The sequence below is a fragment of the Acytostelium subglobosum genome (genome assembly GCF_000787575.1).
Source record: "Acytostelium subglobosum LB1 DNA, scaffold: scaffold21, whole genome shotgun sequence".
NCBI classification, from domain to species: Eukaryota; Evosea; class Eumycetozoa; order Acytosteliales; family Acytosteliaceae; genus Acytostelium; species Acytostelium subglobosum.
The window spans coordinates 285,503-302,427 of NW_012236512.1; the positions used below are offsets into that span (position 1 = coordinate 285,503).

The 16,925-nt window shown below is 43.5% G+C and overlaps 10 protein-coding genes across 10 annotated transcripts; 3 read left to right on the forward strand and 7 right to left on the reverse strand.

Moving 5' to 3' along the window:
• Positions 1-29: 29 nt before the first annotated feature.
• Positions 30-378, reverse strand: SAMD00019534_091840 (hypothetical protein; the record flags this gene model as incomplete). The annotated part of the gene is made up of 2 exons (XM_012895598.1): positions 30-153; positions 227-378. The coding sequence occupies 2 exons, from the start codon at positions 376-378 to the stop codon at positions 30-32; spliced, it is 276 nt and encodes a 91-aa protein (XP_012751052.1).
• Positions 379-1,344: 966 nt separating this feature from the next.
• SAMD00019534_091850 (hypothetical protein) lies at positions 1,345-2,286 on the reverse strand (the record flags this gene model as incomplete). The annotated part of the gene is made up of 4 exons (XM_012895599.1): positions 1,345-1,621; positions 1,687-1,861; positions 1,928-2,031; positions 2,117-2,286. Coding segments are annotated over 4 exons (726 nt in total), but the record flags the coding sequence as incomplete, so codon positions are not given.
• A 386-nt stretch (positions 2,287-2,672) lies between these two features.
• SAMD00019534_091860 (hypothetical protein) lies at positions 2,673-4,857 on the forward strand (the record flags this gene model as incomplete). The annotated part of the gene is made up of 2 exons (XM_012895600.1): positions 2,673-2,701; positions 2,769-4,857. The coding sequence occupies 2 exons, from the start codon at positions 2,673-2,675 to the stop codon at positions 4,855-4,857; spliced, it is 2,118 nt and encodes a 705-aa protein (XP_012751054.1).
• A 71-nt stretch (positions 4,858-4,928) lies between these two features.
• On the reverse strand, positions 4,929-7,352 carry SAMD00019534_091870 (hypothetical protein; the record flags this gene model as incomplete). The annotated part of the gene is made up of 6 exons (XM_012895601.1): positions 4,929-5,087; positions 5,160-5,464; positions 5,546-6,152; positions 6,232-6,751; positions 6,831-6,946; positions 7,020-7,352. 6 exons carry the CDS (start codon positions 7,350-7,352, stop codon positions 4,929-4,931), a joined length of 2,040 nt encoding a protein of 679 aa, XP_012751055.1.
• A 243-nt stretch (positions 7,353-7,595) lies between these two features.
• Positions 7,596-8,330, reverse strand: SAMD00019534_091880 (hypothetical protein; the record flags this gene model as incomplete). Its single annotated transcript, XM_012895602.1, has 1 exon — positions 7,596-8,330. One exon carries the CDS (start codon positions 8,328-8,330, stop codon positions 7,596-7,598), a length of 735 nt encoding a protein of 244 aa, XP_012751056.1.
• An 860-nt stretch (positions 8,331-9,190) lies between these two features.
• On the forward strand, positions 9,191-9,817 carry SAMD00019534_091890 (hypothetical protein; the record flags this gene model as incomplete). The annotated part of the gene is made up of 2 exons (XM_012895603.1): positions 9,191-9,682; positions 9,755-9,817. 2 exons carry the CDS (start codon positions 9,191-9,193, stop codon positions 9,815-9,817), a joined length of 555 nt encoding a protein of 184 aa, XP_012751057.1.
• A 209-nt stretch (positions 9,818-10,026) lies between these two features.
• Positions 10,027-10,293, forward strand: SAMD00019534_091900 (hypothetical protein; the record flags this gene model as incomplete). Its single annotated transcript, XM_012895604.1, has 1 exon — positions 10,027-10,293. A coding segment is annotated over one exon (267 nt), but the record flags the coding sequence as incomplete, so codon positions are not given.
• A 309-nt stretch (positions 10,294-10,602) lies between these two features.
• Positions 10,603-11,829, reverse strand: SAMD00019534_091910 (hypothetical protein; the record flags this gene model as incomplete). Its single annotated transcript, XM_012895605.1, has 3 exons — positions 10,603-10,995; positions 11,072-11,572; positions 11,650-11,829. Coding segments are annotated over 3 exons (1,074 nt in total), but the record flags the coding sequence as incomplete, so codon positions are not given.
• Positions 11,830-12,748: 919 nt separating this feature from the next.
• SAMD00019534_091920 (hypothetical protein) lies at positions 12,749-15,061 on the reverse strand (the record flags this gene model as incomplete). The annotated part of the gene is made up of 1 exon (XM_012895606.1): positions 12,749-15,061. The coding sequence occupies one exon, from the start codon at positions 15,059-15,061 to the stop codon at positions 12,749-12,751; it is 2,313 nt and encodes a 770-aa protein (XP_012751060.1).
• SAMD00019534_091930 (hypothetical protein) lies at positions 14,949-16,660 on the reverse strand (the record flags this gene model as incomplete). Its single annotated transcript, XM_012895607.1, has 3 exons — positions 14,949-16,117; positions 16,179-16,532; positions 16,597-16,660. 3 exons carry the CDS (start codon positions 16,658-16,660, stop codon positions 14,949-14,951), a joined length of 1,587 nt encoding a protein of 528 aa, XP_012751061.1.
• Between the last annotated feature and the right edge of the window lie 265 nt (positions 16,661-16,925).

Below are 16,925 nucleotides of genomic sequence, written 5' to 3' on the forward strand. Positions count from 1 at the left end.
ACAATCATGGATGGGATTGACATTACAAGTTATGATGGTGATGGGTTGAGGGCTGGATCGCCCTGTCCGTCACCGACCTCGTCAATCAACATTTGCTCGACATTCCTTGGAGTGTCAAAGCATTGTTGGTGAACCATTGCTGCAGCGCTCAAACTATTATGTGAGTTTAAATATTTATATTAGTATTTGTATTACAAAATATAAGGTAAGAAATGGGTATACATACTTGGCATGACTTTGGAGGAACTCCATACCATTCCATGACATGAATGCTCGGGAGGGGGTGGCGGCGATGGTCTTGGTACAGCTGACAGTGTGATTGACAACTGAAGATGAAGGCAGGACCGCACTTCTCAATAACTTTCCAATTCTATTCATATTGTTTAGTTTTATCGTTGAGGTAATTGTTGAAGATGTAATTGTAAATGTAATCTTTGATTATTATTGTTCATGAACAATATTAGTATTTGTTTGTTTGACAAAGGGTATTTAGGTAGGTAGGGATATCAATTAAGTTGAATGATTAATCATTTGTCCACTCCAGGAGTCTTATTTATACCTTTCGAATTGAGTGTGTGGATGTGACTGGGGAGTTAACTTGTCAACTATCCACTTCCATCTTTGATCACTACACTCTCTCATCGCCCAACCCCCCTTCAGCTGACTCACTCTTTACTTACTTCTTTACATCCATCCTTCCGACCTTGACCAAGACCATCAACCTACGCGCCAAATGGATTGAGGAATGAGTTGATACATACACTCATACACCTACACACACACTAATACTTAACATAAAGAGTAAGGTTGTCAATAACTACCTTCATTATTCCGAAAGCAGAAGTTCAAGGGGTAAGGACTTCCCCCCAACCCCCATTCTAATAATAACCTCACTCACACAGGATAATTAATCTAGATGAATGTGCGGACCAACATTGGCCCACTTGTCTTGGATGGTCAACTTTTTTCCAATTATGGTAATTGATCTTTATGTGTTGTGGGGTTGAACCACACAATAAGACACTTCGTATTCATTATCTGAAGCCCTGCTCACTAATGAATTGAGTTTGTGTGTGTGTGCTTTGTTTGAGGATACACAAGGTGTTGTCGTGGCTGCATGTCAATAATTCTGCCGCCAACAAAGTGGATAATGGATAAAGAAGTGTTGGTGGTTGGAAGTTAGAACCATGCAGATGTTTGAAGAAAGGAAGGATCAAATATTCGTGGCGCGACACACTAAAGGAGCATTCATACTACCTTTCCTCTTTCCTTCCTTCCTCTGACACTGTCAGAATAACACTGCAGTGCACTTCGCATGTCATTCATTCTTTATGGCTATTACATCTTCTTCTTTTGTTGATTTGGAGACTGTGATGATGATCCTTGTTGCTTTAGTCTACTGATCTCTTTTAGGGAATTGTTGTACTCGAACTGCATAAGATTGGGGATCAAGGTCGTGTCCCTCAGATAGAAGTATCGACCAATTGGTGAATCAGCCAACAAAGGGAATATGAAAGGTACAAATATATACTCAGTCACTCCGTACCATATCATCGCCAATGTCATACCAATAACTGAACCATAAGCTACCTGTCTATCAGTATGATATCCAAGATGAACCCTATACAACGAATGCGTCTTGGTTAGTGACTTTGACACTGTGAGTCAGTCATTTTGACAACATACCTTGAGTAGGCTACAGCCAAGGCCAATGTGAACAGAACTACAATTAGTACTCTCTTGATGTGTTTGCATATCTTTGTCTTATTCTTCACCATGAACATCGTCACCAACAATGCAAAGAAGAACATAAACTGTGCATGATCCGAAGGCATTCCATAACTCTTCTTTCTCAATTGTTCTATTCATTCAATCATTAGTCTACTGCTTGACACATGGATACTAGTCAACAAAGTAGTTTACATACGGATATGAGTTGGTCTTCCCTCCTTGATCGACTTCTTCAGCACATAGTTTATCGCTTCACTCACTAGGAGTCCTCCAAGTAGTGAGCCAGTTCGCAAGTCACGTCTGTGTTGTGTTTGTGTCGAGTGTGGATTGTGTTAGCCACCAACTTTCATTCATTCATTGCATCATCCATCATTCATTCACTCACTTGAATATGACAAGAGTTGCAACGGATACTACAATGATCAGTGGTATCAGAGTGATGTACGCCCAGATCAAACCTTGAGGATCGTTCATATCATAATGTACTGTTGTCAACTCCAAATGTGTCAATGCCACATGGACATTCGCTTCAGGTTGTTCCACTGTCATCTTCATATATATTACAATGTTGATGTTGTTGATTTCTCTTTGAAGATTTGAATATGCAAGTTGATGATGATCAACAACGGAAAGTTGGAAAAAGGAAGATCTGAAGAAATGAAGGGGTTTGACAACTTTGAGGTCAACTTTCTCTCATTCATTTATTCATTCATACTTTACAATCAATCAAACAAATACATAATGGTCGATCACTCACTGGTGTCATCCACTGATGATCACCAACTCATCAAAGACAAAGACAAATACAAGTTCCAGGTGATACATTCAGTCTTAACAAATAGATATCTATTACGTAATATTATACAATCGTTACCATCTTATATTTGGCAATTAGTTTGTACTTCTACATTGGATAAGGATTGGCGTACAAAGTATAATCAATGGAATACATTGTCGGCAATAATCGAAGGTAGACATTTTGGTCTTATCATTGATCGACTGCGGCTTGGCCTAGATCTGGTCGTGGACGATTCCAGTATACACAAGTTCCTACAAACTTGCACCGACGTTCATGTGTTCAACGCACTGTACAAAGCCAAGCGCAACTACTTTATCAATCATCAACTGCTGGCATACGCTGTGAGGAGTGGATCGATCGAGATTGTCAAGACACTGGCGGAACAGACCTTCCCCATCCGCTTCCAAAGGACGCGCCACAGCTACACCCCCAACATCAAGGAGTACAAGTACTCTGACCTGCTCCTTCAAGAGGCCTGGGTATGTCGTCAGTACTCAATGTACTTCTACCTTTTGAACAACGTCAAGGACGAGGATGGCGAGCCACTGTGCGACAAGAGTTTGTTCCAGAACACCAAGGCAGTGATGATTGGCAGGGTCAACTCTCTGCTCATCAAGGATATCAAGATGTTTAGTGCCGTGCGTCAAATGGCGCATCCAGAGTTTGCCAACATCATGGTGGAGTGGGCCGCAGCCAATCCCGAGATCCTATACATGACAGATGACACCGAGTTGATTGATCGCCTCGTCCCCGCCAATCTCTTGCCCAAGCTCAAGTCGAACCATGACTGGACCCAGCATTATCACGCTGTTGTCGATTCCTCTGGCTATCATTTCACCTACACCACATTTGAGTCGTTGATCAAGGCTTGCATTGACCTCGACCTCGCACCCATGGAGCCACTGATCCAATCAAAGTATGCTGAATCAAGGCGTCGATGTATCACTTATGGTGTTCCAGAGTGCGATCTAGGCCCTGTCGAGATGGACATCAACACTCCAACATACCTCGATATTGTAATACTGGAGCAGTTGGCTATTAATAACTTGAGGGTGGATGTATATAGTTCGACAATGGTCAGGATTATCAAGACTGGCACTTTAGTGTTGATACCCTACATACTCGAATACATACAACGTGGACGCACTGATGGCTCATCGATGCATGATCAATTCTACACTTTGGTTCGCTTTGGAGAGATGAGTCAACTCAAGCTCGCCATCAAACATTTGGAGGCACGCGCCAAGATAGACACTATAGTAGTGTATAGACTACTTCAGTCGCTGATCAACTCACCTCATGAGGTGGTCGAGTTGATCGTCCACACATTCCAAAAGCCAATCCGTGCCTCTAATGACTTTAGGTTCACAACCATCAACCCGAACCAATTGATGTTGTCCGATGCCGTGTTTGAACTGGGCCACTCATTGAAGATCTTCAAAACAACCTACATATCTGATCACAACACCATCAAGTATCTGCTCAAGAATCCAACTGGTCGACATGACTGCCTTCTTGGTGAGTGGGCTGCACGCTTTGGATGCCTCGATGTTTTGAGGCTCACTCCAAAAACGTCGGACTCCAACAATCACAACATGCAACACGCCATTGTGGGTGGACATCCGAGCAGCATTGGATTCATGTTGGAGCGACGCAAGTTCCTGATGAGACAGGACACCGAACTGATTGCCAAGTTGAACAATATCAAGACATATGATCTGATCGTTGACAAGCTGGGCTTGAAGCCCAGCAAGATTGAAGAGCTTTTCTTCGAGCCCGAGACGCTGAAGACCTTCTTTATTCATGGTAGCGATGAGTTACTGCGCCACATTCTCAGGAAGCATGGTCTTAAGCTGCCCAAGCTGGAACCATCCTTTGTCCACTATGGTCATGTCTCCATTCTCAAGATGTGCATTGGCCAATTCATCAATAACCTCGAGCCCATCAATGTAGCAATCGTGAACAATAGAGTCGAAGTGTTTGACCTCCTGTTCAACAAGTTGAGGCAAATGGATGAGTTCTTTGAGGAGTCCAAGTCAATGTTCTGCAGCGATGTCCTGGACAATGTATTCAAGGAGAAACTGGAGCAGTTGATAAAGTCCAATTGCTATGCAATGATATTGCGAGCCGTTCTGCTCGGTGCCTACATGGACCTCGTTGTATTCACTCCTCAACTCAAGTTCAAATACCCAACCAACGTGACCATCCAGTGTCTGGGCAAGATGTACCTCAAGAAGAAGAAGGAGTTGAGGAAGGCCAAGCAGTTCCAAAATATTGCCCAAGACCAAGCCCAAGTCCTACTGAAGGACTTGACAATCAATCAATAATAAAGCCATTCCAGTCCATCTCCCTCCCCAAGGGTACCTGTTTCGTGTTGCCTCATGAGGCTGATGTTTGTTTATTGCTCAATGGACAAGCTTTGGAGCTCATCTGTTGGCAAGTCATTGAATTGATCTGTGACATTCAGTGCCACCGCCAGCTGATTGACCGTGTTCAACACAGTCCTATGTGTAAGTATCGATTGAGGTATCGCTGGGCTACTCGAAACTTGGTATATCTACCGTGTATTGCATTGATGTCAGTAAGTGATTGAATGAATGGGCGTGCAGTGAAGGTTGGTAGAACTTACATTCTCTTGGAAGTCCTTGTGAAGATGGAAGACGGCATGGCAGAATATGAAACGTACGATGAACGAACGCAAGAAGTCGTCGTTCAGGAAGAAGGCAAAGGAGGGTGGCAATGATGTCACGTTGTCAAACAGTGTCTTGGTTATGGCGTTCATCGCACTCTGTACGATGGACTGGTAGTTGGACAGTGATTTAGAGGATATCTTGTTACAGGCGGTCGTATCACAAAAGGCGCACAGTGGATCATGTAGGAAGAACGTGAACAGATTGCCAAATGGTGCTGTCCTCTTACCATTGCTCACAATTTCTGGAGAGTTGTGGAGATGTATGAATGAATGAGTTAGTGAGTGAGGTGATGGATGATTGATTGATTGATGGTGATACATACTCTTCGGGGTTGACAGAGGAGACAGCAACGAGACGAACGGTTGATCGAATGGTGGCTGGAAGTCTTTGAAAATCTGACTGCTTTTGGAATCGATAATCAAGAAGAATGGCTTCCTGCAGTATGGCAAGAGATCGAATGGATATAGCGCATCAGACTTTACATTGTCATTGATCGTGCTACTGTTGTTGTTGTTGTTGTTGTTGTTGTTTCCATTCTGTTGTTGTTGTTGTTGAGTCTGTGGTTGTGGTGCTTGTGGTTGTGGCTTCTGTCCTCCACCATTCATCAATAGTCCACCAGAGTAGCCTCCATTGAAGCGATCAGTTGTCGTTGTTGTGGTTGTGGTGGATGTGGTGTTGTTGGTTCCATTCTTGATACCATCGACAGAGAGATAGAGCAGCAGGGCCTTGTTGTCACCCAACTCCTTGATCGTGTTTGAAAGGAAGAGCAACAGCTGTGATATGGTTGGCCTGTACAGTAGATACTTGTGAGGGTTCTTCTTCTTGCTTGAGCTTGGCGAGATCAACAGTGACGAGGATGACGATGATGCGCCAGATGATGATGATGAAGAGTTGTCACCAGACTTGCTATCCTGCTTGTCGGATGGGTCCTACAGTAGTATGGTTGGGTGTCAGTACTCTTGGAAGTCCAAAAAAGAGTGATCAATCAATCATTCAATCATTCATTACCTTAAGCTCTGGAGTGTCATACTCGAGTGATTGAGTCATTCTAAACATGTCGAGAGTGATCTCACTGAACTTGATCTGGTTGTGATGGTTACCAACGAGGATGGCCTGTTGGAGGATGGAGGATGGCTCACAGGGCGAGGGCAGAGTGCCCTGATGTGGGTTGAGACGATGCGACACCTGCATAGGGCCATTGCTGTCAGAGAATGATACACATTGGTCGGCCTGCAAAAATGTGAAGATCTCCTGGATCACCAGAGACCACTCGTGGGCATCGTTTGGCTTGTGTGTCTTGGTGTAGTCCTTGATGTGCTTAAACAGCTCTTCGACAAGATCGTACACCACCTTCTTCTTGTTGAGCAACAAGCACACCACGATGAATCTGGCATAGTATCGCAGTTGCTTGACCATCATGTCCGACATCTTGGCATCAACAGACACGTCCTTAAAGTATGATCTCAACCTAATGGCTTCGTAGAATATGTAGGATTCATGTAGATAGCTTGTGTCACTTGTTCTTAGACTTGATAGTTTGTTTGAGTGGCGTACGGTGTAAGTATGATTGGTCGATTGATTGTTTGATTGATCAATGTTACACATACTAATAGTGATAATAGAGTTGACCAATCTTTGATGCTATCTCTCCTATCTCACATCTTTTAAGTCCATATTTGTCTGTCTCCAACAATGATCGATATTGTTGTTGATGTTTCCACAACTATATTTGATTGAATGATCGAATGAATGTTAACAACGTGATGAGACTTGGAGCACGATAACAATAACAATACCTTTGTATAGAGCTCAAAGGTCTTTTGAAAGAATGGCTGCCACTGTCTACCAAACTGTGGAAGATCGCGAAGACCAACAAACAATGACTGTGACTTCCTCAACAAATGTTCAAATGTCTTTATAGGATTCATTACATCTGATGATGAAGATGATGATGAGTTTGGTGTACTACTATTATTGTTGTTGTTGCCATTGTTGTTGACACCTGCTGCTACTGTGCTCGAGATATTGTTGTTATTATTGTTGCTGTTGTTATTGTTGTTGTTGGTAACTCCTACACCAGCAGCAGTCGCACCAACAACAGGTATAGAGTTTGAGACTGCGTGTGACATTACTATATATTTATTACTGTCGTTATATATGATTGATTGATAATGAAGATGTGACCTTATGCTAGATGAAGCTGAAGAAGTGACAAGTTGTGTCAAGTTCAATTTGAGCTCACGAACCCACATACCACCCACTTTGAATTGAATCCCCTTCTCATTTATTATTTGCAAACTTTTGAACTTCGACAAGTGTCATCCCAAATAGGAAGGGAATGGAATAATTCCAGTATCCAATTAATTGAATGATTACATATCGGTTATAGTTGCATTACGGATGTCTGTGGCAAAGTTACTGATCACCTCGAAACTGTCACGTATTTGTTGGAGCAGGGTATCGCGATTGTCCAACTTTGTATTCTCTCCCAAGATGTAATTATTGCCACATCTCTCGATCAACAAACAACTATGTTGTGGCTCGGTGAACTCATCATCGTCCGACATCAAACTGTTACCACTGACACTGGTGTGCTCGGTTGCCATTTGAGTGTGCATTGGATGATATGACTTGATGTAACCCTGGCTGTTCATTCTTCGCGACGAGCCATTGACATCGCCCTTGCCAGTCAGACTCTTAATACTGCTGATACAACTGAAGAATATCTCCTTCATGGTCAACTCCTCGTTGAGCAACTCTGGGGGGACGGTGGAGAAGTGGATGGCCATCTTGTTGTGGTCGATCACGCCGTAGACTGTTGAGCCAAGCGTGATCTGGCGATTCTTGATTGGTGACGCCTTCTTGATTTTGAACAACTGTTTGATCACTTTGAATTGTGAGTGCTCGACATTTAGGTTGCCGGCCAGCAGACGTCCCTTGCGATCCAGTACGGCAAGACCGGTGATATTGCCCACATTAGAGATGATGTCGAACAATGCCTTGTCACTGGTACGCGATGGACCTGGTATAGGTGTATTTATACTCATCGAGTCAAAATTTGGCACGGGTATATCAACAACACTTGATTCAAGGGTAGGTGTAGACATTATTATTATTATTATTATTGTGATTATATTATTATGTTATTATTATTATTATTATTATTATTATTATTATTATTGAATGGTAGGATGATGTTGTTGAATATGAGTGAATAGAATACAAATTGTAATAATGACAATGACTGAGTGGAGTTGACAGTGATAGAGATAGAGATATTGAGACTGTGAGGTAGACTACATACCATCGATATCTTTGTCGTCTGTCTGTCCATCGATTGGACTCACCTCATATTCACCACCATCTTACAATCGAGATATATCTGTGGTCGAGTGGGTGTATGTGTGTGAGTGTGTGTTCGTATATCTTGATCCTTATATATACACACACCCCCATTGTATGACACTCAATGTTAATATCTGTTTCATTTACACATGAATGAATGATGTTAGATATATCTGTATTATAACAAGTACTGATTAGGAATGAATGAGTGAATGTATGTATGAATGAATAATGTGATCGAGATTGTCAAAGAGACACACAACAACAAAATGATTGAAAGGGTCGTGTTTGTGGACCCTTTCAAAGGTCCAGAGGTCATGGTGAAGGGTCTTTGATTAGACCCAAACTCCAATCATCATACAAATAATAAACAAATAAACAACATATAAATATATAGATATAGATATGAGTAATAACGATAGTCCAAGTCCCAATCATTCACCATTGGTCAATGGTGCACTATTCAAACAAAGTAATGATTTACAAGGTTTATACATTGGAATCAGTGGACTTATTGGCGCTGGCAAGACAACACTATGTACAGCACTTGGCAAAGTGCTCAATCTTCCAACATATGTATGATTGATTGATCATTGATCATCCACTCATGGTCCACATCATGATGATGCTGATACCCTCAATCAATCAGTTTGAAGGTGTTATAGATAATAGTTACTTGGCAGACTTCTATACGGATCCAAAGAAGTATAGCTTTCCACTACAGATATACTTGTTGAATCAACGTTTTAGACAACAACAACAGATCATATGGCAGGGCAAGGGTGGTGTGCAGGACAGGACGATATACGAGGATAGCGTATTTGCAAAGATGTTGATGGAGGCTGGCATGATGGAGAAAAGGGAGTACGAGACATACTGCTCAATGTTCACCAGTCTGTCCAACTTTATGAAGATACCCAATCTGATCATACATCTTGATGTCACACCAGAGGAATCACTCAAGCGCATTCAACAAAGGAATCGTGAATGTGAGAAGACCATCACACTCGAATACCTAATCAACCTAGACAAGGCCTATCAAGAGTTCATCAAAGACATCTCAAAGTATATCGCTGTCATCCGAGTCAATTGGTCCGAGTACAAAGATCCCGAGGTATGTTTGTCCATGTGATAATTTGATTGATTAAAGTTTATTGACTCATATTATGTTGTTGTACATATATAGGAGTTAGCATTGATGATCAAGAAGGAGTATATGAGTATGAGGTTGATACATGAGCTGAAGTGATACCCTCACAGACACACCCTCGCAGACTAACTTCGCGCGAAACTCACTTGTGACACAGAATTTATGTCACTTTTCGAAAATAAATGAAATGACTCAAAGTCGAGCGAATCGAGTGATGTGCATTATTGAATGAGTTGGTTTATTCATTGCAAGCTCATATTCATTACATTACACATCAACAACTCATATACATATATACATATATATAAACAATATCAATCATAAAGATGGAGAAGAAGTTTTCAAAGAAGGAGGAGGACAGGTTTATGAGACAGTTGAACAAGATGCAGATGGAGGAGGTTATGAACACAACATTCCAGATCACCAACCATTGCTTCGAGGCATGCATCAACAACTTCAGAATTAGAAAGCTGGACAATGATGAGGAACTCTGCGTCTACAAGTGTATCGAGAAGAACGAGCGTTTCGCCATGGTCTTGACTGAGTGCTTTGCCAAGATCTCCCAGCAGGATCAACTATAGAGTGTTGGTGTAGAGCACACCCCTCTATATATAATAGATGAGCTCGAGTAACATCAACGTAGTAGTAGTAGTACATGCATGGTGTGCGAATGAATGAATGGATGGATGGATGGACATGCTGGACAATCAGCAACAATCAATCAATCAATCAAACAAGCAAGATAGACGATGACAATGGACATGGATCATGGACACAATCAATCAATCAATCAAACAATCGTGCGCGATTGCGGGCTACAACGATAACAACAATACAACAAAGCTCATATAGATATATACATATAACGGACAGACGGTTTATTGATTGTTCCCATTCCCATTGGCGGCCAGACGCGGAGATGACGTGTTGGAGGATGGCTCAGCAAAGGGGGTGAATCGCTTCATGTTGGAGACGATAGAGTTGCAGCGCGGACATGTGAACGTAGGGTCTATCATACAGTTGGTCTTTATACAGTAATAGCAGAACAGATGACCGCAGTCGGTGATGTAGGGCACCGATATAGGGTCGTTGAAGCATATCGGACATTTCTCCAACACCAGTGGGGCAAGCAGTTGTGGCGCCAATGCTGCGTCCTCTCCCTGCTGCGACCTGTTCTGTTGTTGGAACATGTTGCTTGGCTTCTGAATGAATGTCCTGTAAATGAATCCCTTTATCCTGTCAATGTTGATCAATGGCATGATGAACAAGAAGAACTCCTGGAGTATGTGAGTGAGTATGGGTTAGTACTTGGGCGAGCGATCCACTTTGGTGATTGAGCGAGCGATACGTTACGGTGAATCCATGCCACACGAGTTGCCTGTTCATGTACTCGAATGAGATGCGCCGACTGAGTGAGGGCTGGGCGTAGACTAGTCGCATGCACAGGATACGGTTGACTAGTGTGACGTACTTGCCGTCAAATAGGAAGGCCAGGAAGTTGAGGATGGACAGTAGTTTGTACACTGTTTCCAGGTGATTGAGTATGCGCCACACTCGCTTCTTTAGACTGTCGTCGGGCAGATCGCCCCACGCCTCATTCGCCGCCTTTCGATTGATCCTCGCCCATGCCCACTCGCCACCAATGTTGACCAGACCCGACAGCCACTTCTGTTGGAGTGTCAGTCGCGATATATAGTCCGAGCCCTTGGTCGCATCAAAAGCTCTTTCATTCCTAAACGTCAAGTTCTGCAACTGATTGCCATATGTAGTGCCAAGATTGAATATAGACAACTTGAATATCACTGACTTGAGTATCAAGTTGATCTCTGGTTGGAAGTTCTGTACAAATGTTGGCTACTCATGTCGCGTCAGTCATTCAATGATTCATTCATTCATTCAATCAATCAATCAATCAATCATATGATACATACTCTAAAGAACATGAATATCCTCATGAACTGTGACTTGAGTAGCTCTAGGATCTCTTCGTCGAGCTTCATTGAATCGAGTTGGCTGACCCTGACGATGTTTGTCGAAGGGCGTTTCGACGCCTGTATCTGACTCAGTATATCACTGTATCTCTTTGCTGTTTGTACATCCACCTTGTCAATATATCTCGCGCCGCCAGGTGTTGCAGCTGCTTCTAATGTCGATGTTGATGCAGATGTCGGTGTAGAGGTTGATGACGGGGAAGTCGTTGTCGGCCTCGTCGCGACAGACGTTGTCTTTATCCTATTATTATTATTATCATTGTTATTGTTGTTGTTATGTGTTGACATAGGATATATATCTTATTTATTATTATTATCTGTTTTGTCAATGGCTTGCGACTTGTTAAAATGATCCCATGTTCATTCATTCATTTAGCTCAACCACATTCACAACACAACAGATAGTACTTGTTGTTGGTCAAACAAATAATAATCATATAAATCAATGAATGCTCCATGGATCAGATGATAGTGAGTCACATGAAGTCGACGTGATAACATTGTTTCGACGATATATAATTGCCGCCGGTGATGTCGTGCGACTGACATCCACCGTATGATGAATGGCCACGAAGGTATCGACATCTTCGAATCCAGATGATACGAACGTATTAGTTATTATGTCCTCCAGCGTCGACGTCGATGTCCTTACGAAATGATCGATGAGGACAATATTGGTATTAGAACCCTTGGTAGTTAAGTGATCTCCTGGACTTGAGTCATGATGGTGCCGAAAGAATCAAGGAGAGGATCATGCCTGCCATTCTCAACCATCCATCAATTATCCAGTTGCTCTACGTTGTTGAACGACCGAAGATGGCGCTCCTCGATCGTCAGTCCAGTGTTCTCGCTATTGTATTCATAGTAAGGAGCAGTGAGCCTGAGTGACCTAAGCGGCACTTCGATGCTGATTAACTCCTCGATGTGTAGGAGTGATGTTCCTTTGCTGTGCATCTTGACCGCCAACAAATAAGAGAATTATTATTAAGTGAATATCCACCAGTGGATATTGAATACATAAATATTTATTAATCAATTATTAGTTGTCTTTTCCATTGTCATTGTCGGTATCAGTATCAGTGTCAGTATCATTTCCACCGCATTGTTTACCCTTGCATGGAGTGTGGACACAGGCGCCATTGGTTGGTGAGCAGTAATCGTAGGTGGTGGCGTCGTTGTCATCACAGTTGATTGGTGTGTGTGTGCACTTGCCACTTGATGCTGAACATAGGTCGATGGTGCACTTGTTATTGTCATCACAGTTCGTGTGGCGACATCCATGGACATGGTGGCAGGAGTCGCAAGTGCTGGGATTGCCATCGTCACAGTTGGTGTTCTCCATGACACATGTGCCGTTCCTGCATATAGAAAACCTGCACACGTCCTTGCCTTCATACTGGCAAGTGATAGGTGTGTGGATGCATCCCTTGCTGAGACTGCATGTGTCCTTGGTGCAACTGTCTCCGTCGTCACACTTGTTGGCGGTGTATGAACAGGTGGCGTTGGTGCAGGTGCCAATCTGACAAGCGTTGCCACCAGTGCACTGGTTGGATGTGTCCAGACAGAGTCCGGTCGATGACTGGCAGGTCTGACAACCAGAGCATTGCTTGGCAATATGTGTGATCACTCCAGTTGCTGGGTTGCAAGAGTCGATGGTGCATGCTTGGTTGTCACTGATCATAACATCAGTGTGAGTGATCTCACCAGTGGTTGTGTTGCAGAGGTCAATGGTGCAGGCATTGTTGTCACTGATCACTACGTCTGTAAGAGTGATGATACCAGTGGATGGGTTGCAGTAATCTATAGTGCAGGCGTTGAGGTCATCGATGGAGACATCAGTGTGAGTGATGATTCCAGTGGTGATGTCACACGAGTCGATGGTGCAAGCGTTCGAGTCGTCAATGACAACGTCAGTGTGAGAGATCACACCGGTAACAACGTCACATGTGTCGATGGTGCAGGCATTGGAGTCATCAATCAGGACATCAGTGTGAGTGATCAATCCTGAGGTTGAGTTGCATGTGTCGATGGTGCAAGCGTTGGAGTCGTCAATCAATACATCAGTGTGAGTGATGATACCAGTGGCAGGGTCGCATGTGTCGATGGTGCAGGAATTGGAGTCGTCAATTGATACGTCAGTGTGAGTAATCAATCCAGATGCAGGATCACAACTGTCGATGGTGCAAGCGTTCGAGTCGTCGATGGATACATTGGTGTGCGAGATGATACCAGTGGCAATATCACAAGAGTCGATGGTACAGGAGTTCGAGTCATCAATGGAGACGGCAGAGTGAGTGATCAATCCAGAGGCTGGATCACAGGTATCGACGGTGCAAGCGTTGGAGTCGTCAGTGGAAACGTTAGTGTGAGTGATCAATCCACTTATTGGATCACAAGTATCGATTGTGCATGCGTTGGAATCGTCGATCAAAACATCAGTGTGAGTGATCACTCCAGTGGAAGTGTTACAAGTATCAATTGTACAGGCATTAGAGTCGTCGATGTAGACATCAGTATGAGTGATCACACCGGTTATGACATCACAGAAATCAATGGTGCAGGCATTGGAATCGTCAACCACAACATCAGTGTGAGTGATCACTCCAGAAACGATGTCACATGAGTCGATGGTGCAAGCGTTGGAGTCGTCGATGGATACATTGGAGTGTGAGATGATGCCAGTGGCTAGGTCACATGAGTCGATGGTGCATGCGTTGGAGTCATCAATCACTACATCAGTGTGAAGGATTATGCCAGTGACGATGTCGCAGGTGTCGATGGTACAGGCGTTGGAGTCATCGATCACAACTTCAATATGAGTAATCTCACCAGTGGTTATGTTGCAGGAGTCAATGGTACAAGCATTGGAGTCATCAATGGAGATTGGTACATGTGTGATCTCACCGGTGGTAATGTTGCAAGTGTCGATGGTGCATGGATTGGAGTCGTCGATGGAGACATTAGTGTGTGAGATGAGTCCAGTCGTAGTGTTGCAAGTGTCGATGGTGCATGGATTGGAGTCGTCGATGGACACATAGGTGTGGGTGATGTTGCCCGAGACTGGGTCACAAGCATCAATGGTGCATGCATTGCCATCATCAATGGCAACGTCAGTGTAGTCACATATACCAGTGGCGGTGTTGCAAGTGGCTATCTTGCACTTGTTGGTGTTGGCACTTGGGTCGCAGCATGCACACTCAGTGCTGGTCAGGTTTCTGGCATGGCATCCAGTGAGTGAGTCACAGGTGTAGGCTGTGCATGGTTTGGGGGGAGGCTGGCACACAGCTCTTTGGCTTGGAGACACAACCGAGGGCAGCATCACAAGAGTAGAGGAGACACTGGTCGTTGCCATTGCAGTTGACTGGAGAGTTGATACATGTCTGGTTATTGGGGCCACAGACAGAGTTCATGCATGGAGTGGATTGGCATAATGACTGGTAGATGCATCCACCTTGGTTGGAGTCACACATCGATGTCTGGCAGCTCTTGGATGGGCATGTCTTTGGACTGGAGATGTCTCTGGCACATGTTCCGTTCATACACCTCCATGAAAAGCATGGGTCGGCAGCTGATTGAGCAGCGCATGTGATTTGTGTGTGAGTGCATTTGTCCAGGGTGATTGGATATGGTCCTTTGCAAGTGTCAATGGTACAAGAGTTGCCATCATCACAGAGTTGGCCAGGGGCAACGGGACAGACACATGGGCCTGGGTTACAAGTTGATGAAGTAACATTTATGTAGAAATAATGGACTCCCTCGGTCATTGTCAAACCTTTGCTGTCAGTTAGGCCGATGTTTATGACGTAGACACCGACCTTGGATGATGTTGGCTTCCAGGAAAGTGTGACAGTGCCTGTGCTGCCACTGACAGTCTGTGGAGTGTTGGTCTGGCTCGACACGTTCATTCCCAAGGGTACCTCACCAATCATGATATTGACACTGGTGGCAGGCATGATGGTCTGGCCTCTGATTACAACATTGAGCGTCGAACCCTCCTCAACAGTGATGGTCTGGCCTTGGAGTGGAGTTGGAGCGACAAGGAAAGGTGGGGTGGCAGTGGGTGCAGGTGGTTGGGATACACGGATCAGGAAGTCAAGATGGATGAAAGTGTTGATCGGATTGGTCTTTCCAATCTTGATCTGAGTGGACCAGAGTCCAGTTTGAGTGGGCGTGTAGGTACACACTCCAGAAGCATTGATTGAGAATCCTGGTGGATGTGACTCAATCAATGTGGACAAGGCATATGTGAATGCTGAGTTCTCGGAATCGATCACTGGTATCTTGAAAGTGTTGGTCCTTCCCATGTACACATCAATCATTGGCATCATACTGGAGACGGGCGAGCTGTGCAATCCCTTGGTCCAGTTGGCACTCAACATTGGTACAGAAGTCTCAATATGCCATGGATCTTGGAGGAATGAGTGAGTTAGGCTGGGGTATTTCCAGTGATTGAAAGAATGAATACTTACTGTTAGCATTGTTGTTCAATTCGGCCAAACGATCACCATCCTCATAGTAGACGATGTAGTTGCTCCAAATACTATTGGGCCACTTCATGGTGAAGACGTTCTCGGCATATACAATATCTTGAACCAAATCAATATTGTTCACCAGGAAGTTGGTAGGCATGGTTTCAAGGAAACTAAATAGATTGCTATCAACAATAGTCACTTCACCATAACTAAAAGTATCACCAACCTTTAGATTTACACCATTGACAGTTGAGAAGTAGCTATTACGGAATGCACACTTCAATGAGAATTGTACAGTGGACGTATTAGATATGGTCTTCCAAGTGAGTAGTCCATATCTAAAATGTGTGGCTATTATTTGTTGTGAGTATTTGTGTGTATGATTGATTAATTGAGTGAGTGTGTGGATACATACCTTCAGCCACATTCAAGGATAGAATGACACCACAAAGAAATATTATTATTTTTATTGTATTCATATTTATCAAAATATTAGTATTATTTGTTGTTTGGAATAATAATATCACTCACACCATGGTATTATTTATAAGTTACCTTATTCATCAGTTCCCTCATTTACCCTCATTTGATCGACCATTGGTTACTCAAATGAGGGAGCATCTATTGGGCAATAGCATATTGATTGAATCCCCATTCCATTGATATTTCTTTGATTGAATTTCACAAACACCTGTCAAACCTTCGGGTTGTCCTGAAAGGCATCTAAGGGCGTCTTGAATCAGA